Source organism: Chrysoperla carnea, chromosome 3 (genome assembly GCF_905475395.1).
Source record: "Chrysoperla carnea chromosome 3, inChrCarn1.1, whole genome shotgun sequence".
Classification (NCBI taxonomy): Eukaryota; Metazoa; Arthropoda; class Insecta; order Neuroptera; family Chrysopidae; genus Chrysoperla; species Chrysoperla carnea.
In genome coordinates, this window is record NC_058339.1 from 12416763 (window position 1) to 12429232 (window position 12470).

The following is a 12470-nucleotide window of genomic DNA, read 5'->3' on the forward strand; positions in this document are numbered from 1 at the left end:
TTATTTACTTCAACAAGTTCAACACTTTCTATACAAGAGTTTTTTACAATTGAGTCAATCAATTATTGGTTTTTACTTGTTTTTATTAATAATATGGTGATATGAAGACAGGTACATAATAAACTTGGAACAGATTAACCGAAAGAGATTAACAATCAATTGGCAAAACAGATAAAATTTTTAGATGAAAAGTTTTCAGAAATTTTTTGATTGGATATACCAAAAATTTCCCACACCATATAACTTTTCTTGTTCATCTAGAGGGTTAACAAAGCTTAATCAAAATTTTCAGGTCAATCGAAAAAATTAAGAGATTTAAGCCTCGTTTACTGAAGTTTAAAGTATTTTTAAAAAACTGACACACCTTGTATACCCAGAATTTCATAATAGAAATTTGCAAACGCCTAGTCAGATTTTATCATTTAAACAAGTGAAAAGAAACAATGGACTGAGTTAATTGTTGAAATACCATGCATAGTCAGTGTTGATTTCTTTATCACATAACACATACAAAAATGTATAGACAGTGTTGATGCGCAATCGTTTGTTTTTTTAACGTCACGTAAATAACAAAAGATATTCACTTTTAAATAGACACACACACAACTGATATTCCTATATTAATACATTCTATAAAATTTGCACCTAATTAACGCCCTCGTCGGTAAACAGTGATGTTTACAAAAAAATGTTTCAAACAAAAGTTTTTTATTTTTTTATAAGGAACATTTTTTACATTTAAACTTTTGTTCTATCTCTAACGGTTTACAAGATGGGTCCTACGGACCCAAGACCCAATTGATCTATGATGCTCATTTACGAACTTGACCTCACTTTTTACGTCCTGAGTACGCTGTAAATATAAATTTCAGCTCGATATCTTTTTTCGTTTTTGAGTTATCGTGTCCACAGACGGACGGACGGACGGACAACCGGAAATGGACTAATTAGGTGATTTTATGAACAGCTATGACAAAATTTTTTTCCTAGCATCATTATTTTTAAGCGTTACAAACTTGGGACTAAACTTAATATACTATGTATATTTCATATATGCATGGTATAATAAACTTTTGTGTAATCAATTCGATCGTTTCTATAATTATTTTCTAATATAGTACGCCATACATCGAGAATTCAGTTTCGAGGCTAGTGAATAAATATTCAATATAAAGCGTAGGTACGACAGTAGTCACTGAATGAACGACATTCAATTCTAATATACGTATTGAAATAATAATATATTTTAAATTATAAAGCAGCCACATTTCGAGAAAGGTTTTCGTTGTAGCAATTACTTCATCAATTTATTTTGATTCGGAGTTATGTGTTTGCGCTGTGGATACCTGCCTGACATAGATGTCAATTCATATATATATATATATATATATATATATATATATATATATATATATATATATATATATAAAGTATTTTTATGTATTCTAAATGTATTCCAGTCTCGACGTTTACAAATTTAATTTAGTGTTTTTCAGAGAGATATTATAACATGTACAATGAAAACTACTTTATAACAATTCAAATAAGTTAATCCTTTTTGTGTTTAATTGATGTAATAAAAGTCTAAAGTTCAACAGTCACATGACTTTTAGACACATAAACAGGGTTGTCTCTAAAAAGGCTGTACAACGCTTAGTAGTGGAGCTCCTGTGAAACTCCTGTGAAGTATTAAAAACATAAAAAGCTCGGATTTTCGAGATAGTAAATGAAAAATTAAAAAAATATATATAATGCTTAGCTAATAATATATATGAAAAAGTTTACCTATTAAAAAATTATGATCTCGATTTTTAACCCCCGAAGAGACGTGTCATAAGTTCATAAGTTTAACCGCTTTGTGTACCTGTCTGTGGCATCGTAGCTCCTAAATAGATGAACCAATTTTGATTTTTTTTCTTTGCTTGAAAGGTAATTTATTTTTTTTCTTCGCTTGAGAGGTTGCTGATTCAATCAAATGAAAAAGGAGTTATCTTGTAAGCCGTTAGAGATAGATCAAAAGTTTGAATATACAATTTATTTCTTATAAAAAATAAACAACTTTTGTTGGAAATAGTTTTTCGTAAACATTACTGTTTACCCGTGAAGGCGTCTAGAAAATACCTTCACAAAATTTTTGGAACATCGAAAAAGAAGCGCCTATTTTATGACGCATCAGCTACTGCTATGGAAGCCTGGACTATCAATAATTAGTTTATAATTAAAAGCCTGGCCTATGAATAAAATCACTTCAAAATATTTTTATTTCAAAAAATTAAATTTCTAGGTTTATCCGTTACATACCTAACAATCGATAATTTATTTAGTTACTTATTAATAAATTAGTAAACATAAAAAATTGATAAAAATAAATAAATAAAATAAACATGATAAATTAAATAAAAAGTTTATTGATAAATAAAAAACTAAATTATAAAAGAATTTTTAATGACATTCAAATTACACCAAGTATCAAACATCTCAAAAAAACATATTCTGTGCGTCATCCTAATTCAGTACTTGTCCTGCGGTTTTCTCATGAAAAAATTTAAATTAATAAATGAATATAATTAAATTCACATAAATTTTCACCGTAAATCAAAACATGGGATTTTAATATATTATTTCTATGAACTTTTAAATATGGCAAAAATTATATTTTATTCAGAAGAGTAAGATTCCATTTCCAAACTTGGAAGTTGATTACAGTGGAATTTGCCGTTCGGTGAAATAGGTAGTATATACGGTTTAAAAGTGACTTTATACAAATTGAATGTTTAGAAAGTGAAGATTCACTAATATTCAATTTACAACAACTTTGCGATTGTCGACCTGGAAGTCGACGAAATTTCATACTCGGAAAATATTGACTAGGGGAATACACTGTGTTTTCTTTAATTCGCGAATATCTAGTTTGCTTTTGAAAGTTTTGATAATTAGTATCATTTGATTGACGAAATAAAACTCATAAGTATATTGATAACCATTATATCATCTTAGTAATGCGGAAACACTGTGGTTATTGGTGTTGAAAAAGGATGTAATTAAATTCTGAAATAAATTATTTATTCTTAATTAGTTTTTTTAATTTTTATTACTTAATAGTTTAAAAATTACAATCTAAATTTCATTTTGCATTTTATTATTAGAGCTGATTTTATTAGCAGTTAAGTTGGTTAATTTTGTGCAATTAACAACTAAATATTTTTGAGTAGGTAATTGAAATATCGAGGTAAAAATAGTTGGGGATACGAGGGAATAAAACAGTTTTTGCCGATCCCCAATTGTAGATCTTAATATATATTTAAGCATTAGATTATCACCAGGAAAAAACATAATAGGCAAAAGGCAAAGAAAATATATATGAAATTAGTATCAAATGTATATACAGTGGTGGGAAAAGCTTTGAAATCCTTAAAATATTTGCAGAATAAGAATTGATATTTGTTGGCAATCACAGCAGGCTGATAACTACATTTTGGAGAACCTGGTCACCGATAGTTTACTGATTTGCCATAGCCTGTCTCAAAAAAGTCACTACACTTTTCCATCGTATTAATTTTTTGAATAAACACAGTCAAACTGTGAGAAACAAAATTGTCGCTTACCGGTGCCATATTAATAGTGTGTGAATTTCAGCGCCATTTGGGCCGTAATTGAAGGGTTAATTAATTAGCTGCGATGTATATACAAGAGAAAAAGATTAAATGTAAACAAAAGTAACACAAATCATAAAAAATAATTTATTTGTGGGGATATTTATTTAATTTTATGGACAAACATATAATAATTCACATACAACGTCATACTTTGGGAATTTTAACATGAAACAAGTGAAAACAAACAATTGACTGAGTTAATTATTGAAATACCATGCATATAATTGTTGAAATCACATTGCACATACATATACAATTTATTTATTACATACTATACAATTTACTCTTAACTTGCGCCCTCACGGGTAAACAATGATGTTTACGAACAAATGTTTCAAGCAAAAGTTGTTTATTTTTTGATAAGGAACATTTTTTACATTTAAACTTTTGTTCTATCTCTAACGGTTTACAAGATGGGTCCTACGGACCCATAGGTCAAAACCCAATTGACCTATGTTGCTCATTTACAAACTCGACCTCGTTTTTTACGTCCTGAGTACGTTGTAAATATTTCAGCTTGATATCTTTTTTCGTTTGTAAGTTAGGACAGACAACCGGAATTGGACTAATTAGATGATTTCATGAACACCTATACCAAAATTTTGTTCGTAGCATCAATATTTTTAAGCGTTACAAACTTGGGACTAAATTTAGTATACCTTGCATATTACATATATGCATGGTATAAAAACATTGGGAATTTTAACAATAAATAAATACATAGGTATAGTCAGTATTCATCGGAGTGAAACAAATAAGTATTAACTTCCCTCTCCAATTAAAGAAATTTTTATTCGCTCTTTCTCTTGTGTTCAAATAATATGAACCTGACATTGCTAAGGTAAATCTGGTACCTACAGCAGTTGTTAGCTTGTTCAGTGAGAATTAATTAATTTTTGTTAATAATAATATTCTTAACATAACGTTAGTTTATAATATTTACATTAAGAATAACAAAAAAGCATATTCATTGTTTACAAGTGTAGTTTATAAATAATTGGAAATAATAAATTCTAAATAATTAACAACAATATTTTTATTCTGCTATTGACCATTAATATTTACAATTTTTATTATTCATTATTCAGTGTTTATTGTTTTGAATACAGGAAAATCAGAGAATTACATTGATGTAGTAAAGTGGACAACCTTGATGAGTCAACAATAATATAATTGGTTATTAAATTCTACAAAATAAACAAAAAAATTTGTTAAAATATTAATTAACTATTCGTTAAAATATAAAAAATATTATGAATAAACTGCAAGTGATAAGTGTATTAATTGTAATTTTATGGAGTTCAAATTTGGGATACACTCAAGACATTGCCTTTCCAGAAGAAGAACCGGTTAAGGAGTTTGTAAACAAAGATGTAAGTTTATAAATAACAGTGACTTTTTATTTAACTTCTTATTAATTCCGTTGGTAAAAATTGAGAACCGTTTTAACACGTCATTCAGCATCCAAAAAAATTTGTTGTATCTTTTTTTTTTTTGCAAATGCATTTTTTTTTGATAAAAATATACTGCGATTTTATTTGTCTTTGTTTAAATATAGTCGCAAATCACAGCAGTTTTATCTATTAAATTAAATATTTATTTTTTCAAGAAACGGCAGCCAATTTATATTCCTGGAAAATGTGCACCAAACGAATTATACTATCCAGGTGATAATCAAGATGATTGGATATGTGATTGCGCTCCAGGTAATTTTTTCTATTTTTATACATTTTAACTCAAAGGTTTTTAATCTACACAAAAAGTGTAGAATTACTAGCAATTAAATTTCCCAGAATTTAGAAGGCCAGCAGAAACAGTGAGAGCTATCGATAAGGCCTCATTTCCGCCCCTGAAGAACGAAAAAGTCATACGATTTGATTTGATTTAATCGGCTGACTATTTTTTTCGTTATTCCGAGGCGGAAATAATGTCGATATTATCGATATTCCTCTTTTAATATAAAGCTGAAGTTTTTTAAAGACATTTGACGCCAACTGTTCTTGAAATGTCTCACTCAAAATGTAAATAAATATGTGCTAATCAGTCCATTTCCGATTGTCCTGCTGGTCTTCTGCCCGTCGATATACGCTAATTCTAAAATGAACAAGCCGTGGGTAGACTCCGGTGTGACCGTTGAGGTCTACACGAATAACTACCCAACATAATAAAAGCAATAAAAATTTAAAAAAATAAAAACTCGACTGGATTATACTGCCGTTATTACGCTTCGATCGGCACCTCAACCAAGTTCATATCATTGTTTGTTCACGCGATTTCAATCAGGATAAAATTTAAGAAAAAGCTCGCCTGACTCGAAAGCACTACACCGAATGCTATAAAATTATTTTCGGATCATATTGCCGTTAATACGCTTCGATCGACATCTCAACGAAGTCGATATCTTTTTTGTATTCGTTCTGACATTAGAAATTGAGAATATGTAGGATATTAATACAACAGTTAACTGAGATAGTGGTTTATCTTCATTTTTTCATTTCAAAATTCAACTTTTGATATATTTTATTTTTATAGGTGCCTTATATTATCCGCCAAACGACACTTGTTACAAAGCCTATAGACAAGGACCATGTCCACAAGGTGAATACATAGTGTTAGTACCTGGAAAAGCAATACCTGAATGTAAAAAGAATCCATGCAGAAGAGATAACTATGTACAACTTAATGGAATATGCCATCAACTTGGTAAAGCAGGAGGACCATGTCGTCCAGTGAGTGAAGGAGGTGGTACATTAGGTATCAATCTGACGACTCTAGAAATTGAATGTTTAGTTGGTTTCGATAATAACTTATCATTATTCAAAGTACCACCAAAAGAATGTCCACCTGGAAGTCGGCGAAATTCAAAAGGAAAATGTCGAGAAGAGGCATAAATTGTGCTTTATTTAATGTGAGAATATTTCCTTTCTACTATAAGTTTTATAACAGTTAATTTAATTGACCTAAAGTATTTTAATTGTGATTAATTAAATTGAAATTTTAATTTTTTTTTTTATAAGCTTAGTATATTGATAATCGAAACGAATATAAACAGGATAAAACGAAATTCTGAAATAAATTATTTAATCTAAATTTGTTAGTTTTATTTTTAGTATATTCAGGCTATTTTTTCCTACTCACTGTTTTATGCGGCAGGCCGCTATTTTAATCGTAATGTGATTTAATTTCTCTTACTAATTACCCAACTGCGCGACGAAAAGGAGTAGTCATGTTCTTATAAGTCTATGTATTGTGCATGTTTGTTCCTCGCGGCTCTATAGAGACCAAACGTGTACGCCGATTATGTATTAATCTTGCGAGTGTCAATATAAAGACATGGCAACGATAAGAATTCAATATGGCGATAACCAGTCACCATCATTCAGTTATGACAAATTACACCCACAAAATAAGAAAATTTAAATATATGGAAATCCCATTCAATGCTATGACTTTTTTGTTTACCATTTAGATGATTGATAAAGATAAGTTTGGTAATTAAGAAAAATGTGATTTTAAATTAAGAAATTAATTAATAATTAAGAAAAATGTGAGTGTCAAATTAATGAATATCGATTTTTGTGTTTCGATTTCCATATTTCGAAATTTTGTAATTTTTATTGTCTGCTGTACATCAAATCATTGATATAATATGCAGATAGAAATGGCAGGAAGTATGCAGCTGTTGAAGGGAATAGATTGTAATTTTCGACTTTTTCAAGTAATTTCCAACCCTTTCGACAGCTGTAAACTTCCTGCCACTTGTTTGTACGTATTTTGTCGTCAATATAGTCTAATAGATATAAAATCGACCTTCACCCATCTGATAACCAGATGAGAAATATTAAGTCGTTGTTAGTTGAATGAAATGACTTAAAAATACTATGCATTAAACTGCAACACTTACGCTTTTCATTTTCACCTTTTGCGTTTTAAATCAATAATTTTTATTCGACGTCAGTATGTTTTATAGGTTTGGCTCTAGTAGAAATTAAAAATTAAAAAAATATGTAGGTACAACAGGGAAGTTAGAAATAAAAATTAGAATGATGTCTTGTTGTCATAATTCACAGCGATATGACACATATAAAATAAATGAATGTATAAAAGACAATGTATGCATAATATATCCAAGCTTTTTCCTTTAAAAATACAAGGTGTTTCATTTTAAAAGAATCGTTTCTTGATATTTTACGCTTGCTTGATCACAAATTTGAAAAATATGACCCAAATTTAGTAGGATTACATACTTGGTTTATCAAAATTGGATAAAATTTGAATGTGATAGAGCCAAATTAAATTTTTTTGATTCTGATGACGTCATGAAGTTAATAAATTCGATTTTTTTGATAATACAGGCAGATTTGATCCGATCTTATTGGAATTTTTTTTTGAAACTCACTAATTTTGGATCATTCTTTTCAGCTGTGTGTCAATTTTTCGCTAGCTATCACTCATGTGCTAAATTCCGGAACCAGGATTTCATATTCTTGTAACCTATTAGAGATAGGTTAATTTTGACTACAAATTTGAAAAGTATGATCCAAACTTAGTAGGATTACATACTTAGTTTATCAAAATTGGATAAAACTTGAATGTGATAGAGCATGATTAAATTTTTTGGGTTGTGATGATGATTAAAATGCAGTGCAAAAGTATTAATATATGAACAGAACGATATAATTGAATTTTTAGAATGTTGTTTTGCAGATAAAAAAACCATCAGTTCGTCCCTCACTGTAATCGGAATAACGGCTATTGAGAGTCGTTTTGTATAAGATCATGAAGAAATTAATATGTGTAAATAAATTCAATCTGCCTCCAAAAATAATTAGGATTGCATTATCTAAATTTTAAAGAATCATTAGTAAATAATTACGCAAGATGTACCGTCCCAAAATATGGCGAATGAAGTCACATGCGTAAGAAAAGTGCAAAAATTCTGCTTGCCCTTTTTAATAATTTTAGCAAAATGTCCATTTGAAATTGTTTTTCTTATAATTTATATTCTGTATCTTTTAGGATGCCCCTCTTTGACCTATTGGCTGGCGACACCCCTGAATTTCATCCTGAAATAAGAAGATAGTTTTTATTTTTTGAAACAATCTGTATGTGCATATGTACGTATAAATTTTGATGAGACGACATTAACAAAATGTTAGCGCAGTGCGTTCTCATTTATTATTTGACACTTGTTCTGTTGTGTTGTATCATTATCTATACTCATGGTAGTGTAGTATATTCAAGGTAGATAAAGTATCAACACTTTGGATGTTTTATATTATTAAAACCTAGCATTTAATTAGGCAAAAAGGAAGGAAAACGTAACAAATTCATTTTGCATTTTGTACGTGTGAAATTAATTCAACCATATGAAACGTCTGTGTATATTTATTTACGTAAAATTATGAATTCTGTTTGTTTTCTTTTAAAAGTTTATCTTATTTTTATAGTAACATAAACAACGTTTTTTTTTATTCAGAACAGAAACATTTAATCATTTTATTTAGGTTTATTAAGTAACCTTTATTTCGTTTATAGCTTTGTTCTATGTCTATGTCATCATTTTGTGCCCTATTCCGGGACTAGGACTCCATATTCTTGAAACCTATTAGACCAAGGTTTATTTAGACCACAAATTTGAATAGTATGGCCTAAATTTAGTAGGATTACATACTTGGTTTATCAAAATTGGATAAAATTTGAATGTGATAGAGCAAAATTAAATTTTTTGGTTTCTGATGACGTCATCAAGTTAAAAAATTCGTTTTTTTTATAACACAAGCAAATTTGATCCGATTTTATTGGAATTCTTTTTGAAACCCACTTATTTAGGGCCAGTCTTTTCAGCTGTGATGCCATTTTTTCGCTAGCTATTACTTATGTGGCTAATTACGAGACCAAGACTCCACATACTTGAAACCTATTGGAGCTAGGTTCATTTTGATAACAAATTTGAAAAGTATGACTCAATTTTAGTAAGATTACATGCTTGGTTTATCGAAATTGGATATAATTTGGATGTGATAGAGCGAAATTGAATTTTTTGGATTCTGATGACGACATAAAGTTAAAAAATTCGATTTTTTTTATAACACAGGCAAATAAGATCCGATCTTATTCGAATTTTTACTACCCACTAATTTTAGGTTATTCTTTTCAGCTGAGATGTTAGTTTTTCAGTAGCGATCACAAAGTGTGCCTTAGAATTAAAATCTGTGCTATGAAAAGTTTCAATCGTAACACCTTAACCTTTAAGTTGATTCAATTTATGCAATCAAGGGTGTACCATACAACACAATGTATTAAGTTCTAGAGTAGGCTATTACAATTGACGAGTAAACATTTGTTTTTGTCTGGAAAATAATAGAAAAGGGCATTTTCTTTACATTTATTCATTCTTCATTTTTTTTTACCACACCAAACAATATAAGAATAGTAACACTTGATACTCTATCAATATCATGTCATTTGTTTAGTGTATTTTTTTATCTAATCGCCTGTCTTTTATATTGGGTTTTGTTCGTTTTCACCTCTATATACAGAGTGTCGCATTTAAGATGAAGACACACTCCTATTTTCGTTGTTTATAAGAATTTTGATTTGAAAATTTTGCATAGTCATACAGGGATGATGGGTAACATTTTTAACTTAACCGAAATCAGAATTATAAACTCAGCTTGCTACAAATTGACAAACAAATTGTGTCATTGCTACAAATTGTGTCTTCATCTTAATGCGACGCACTGTATAAAAAATATTAAAAACTGATAGATTTATAAAAGACGTTATTTTTTATTACCCGACTGCCATGGAAGGGTTATGATTTCCGCGCGTATCTTGTATTATATTCACCTTAAAATGCCAAGTGTCCTCAGAAGATGGATACTTGAGAAAAATGGCGGATTTTGGGGCGCAAAATAGTAATGCGTTCATAGAAAACTCCCTCAGCTTTTTATTACATCTAAAAGATACCTACAAGCTGGAAAATTTGGTAAGAATGTTGGATTTTTTTACATATGGAGGTGACAGAAACGTTTTTAATTTTAGGTTTGTTTGTGTTTTATAAAAACCAAGTTGTAGTTAGGTGTGTATGTGTGCGTATTTATATTTGCAGCTTTGTGTATTTGTATCACCTCTCGTTTAATAGAAATATGAAAAGATTTTTTGTATTCATTTTTTAAGGGATTATTGTATTAAATCACTCTCCATTATGGCGAATGTGTTAATATTTCTTTTTCTTAAAATGAAATATATCAAATAAAATGGAAAATTTCATTTATCTGTTTGTTTTATTTTGTTCCATTAAGTGAATGATATTCGATGCTGTTTTATATTAATGGAATAAGCTGAGAAAGGGTCTAATATCTACCTGGAATATAATATTTACTCCATTCCATCTAGGATTTCTATCATTAAGATTATCACTCCTTCGTTTTAATAATGATTTCTTCCACAACCAATTTTTCGACAAAATCTTTCTTTAATCTAAAACTTTTCCGCAATCTATAATGGCATTCTTTTGATCGTTTCATTATTGTTTTTGAACATATTATCGGAAATTGGACATTATTTAAATAATATAGATTCAAATGTAAATTTTGAGTAGGGTTTCTTAGCAATAATTACGTTCGCCTAAGTGGTAAATATGATTTTGGACAACATTGTAGAAATTTGAACTTAGAAATAGTAGGTACATTCTAATTTGTAAAATAAAAACCATTTCAATAGATATCATATATAATATAAATAAAACAAAAGTACCTATTTTCTGATTTGTAAAATGAAAAATAAAATTAATAAATAATAAAATACAAATGAAACAAAAATATAGTATATCCTGATTTGTAAAATGAAAAAAATTGAAAAAATATTGATAAATATAAAAAAAAAACAAAAATTTGTTATTGAATTATTTGGAAAAAAAAATTTGATATTCAATCAAAAATAATATATAAACAAATGTAGATGAAAGATATTAAATTTATTAATGGATATTGGACAATAATACGAAAAACGCTTCCAAAAATTATATAAAAATAAAATATTCGTAAAAACATTTACCAAATAACAAACAAAAAAATGACTGATAGTCGTCTAAGAGTCCGTATAATTCGAGGATAAAGTTTTGTTTATAATAAAGCAGTGTAAGGGACCAACCGTCTGTTGGCAGTTAAAAGATGGACTATCTAGACTACCGATTGCCTTCTGAGTGAGCAATATTTTATCTAGAGCTCAAAAAAACCGTATATACGGATTACTTGGTAACGGATATGCCATCTAGTACCTAGTACTGAAACGTTACTCATGACAATTGACATAAAATCTTACCAATTGAAATGTTATTAGGTAAAATGTATCAAAAGTAACGAGTGACTTAACGATACGATTGTAACGGGTACTGATTATTTTAGTAACGAATACATGCGAGTCCTCAATTTCTCGTTAGTTTTACATGACTAATTATAATGAACCCGTTACCGACTGTCTTTTATTGTTGGGTCGTTATAACTATCCGACTAGAAATTTCGGTTAGGCAATTATTAGATTCGAATGAGGCATTCCAAATTCCCGGTTCGGTACGAATAAGGCAGCCACATAAGGACCAAATGGAAAAAGTAACGCACGTCCACCTCTCTGCCTAAATAGGAACGCTTAATGTAGCACGCATTCGGAAGCCAAATTTTAAGCAATGATAAGGAAAGCCTAATGTATCCACATTAATCTTTTCTTATGTATCCCCACATTTCTTATTGTAGGCTTTCTTATTGTAGCTTCCGAATAAATATCACATTAGGCACAATTTTTAATTAAATT

The 12470-nt window shown here is 29.2% G+C and overlaps 1 protein-coding gene across 1 annotated transcript; it reads left to right on the forward strand.

The window, feature by feature from the left end:
• Positions 1–4715: 4715 nt before the first annotated feature.
• LOC123294503 lies at positions 4716–6746 on the forward strand. Its single transcript, XM_044875554.1, has 3 exons — positions 4716–5029; positions 5266–5362; positions 6189–6746. Exons 1-3 carry the CDS (start codon positions 4910–4912, stop codon positions 6545–6547), a joined length of 576 nt encoding a protein of 191 aa, XP_044731489.1. The 5' UTR covers positions 4716–4909; the 3' UTR covers positions 6548–6746.
• The last annotated feature ends 5724 nt before the right edge of the window (positions 6747–12470 follow it).

Bases quoted from the DNA above. Each gene is read 5' to 3' on its own strand.
- LOC123294503 (XM_044875554.1), top strand. From the start codon at position 4,910: ATGAATAAACTGCAAGTGATAAGTGTATTAATTGTAATTTTATGGAGT. The intron at 5,030-5,265 runs GTAAGTTTATAA...TATTTTTTCAAG, and splicing joins AGGAGTTTGTAAACAAAGAT to AAACGGCAGCCAATTTATAT. The intron at 5,363-6,188 runs GTAATTTTTTCT...TTATTTTTATAG, and splicing joins GATATGTGATTGCGCTCCAG to GTGCCTTATATTATCCGCCA.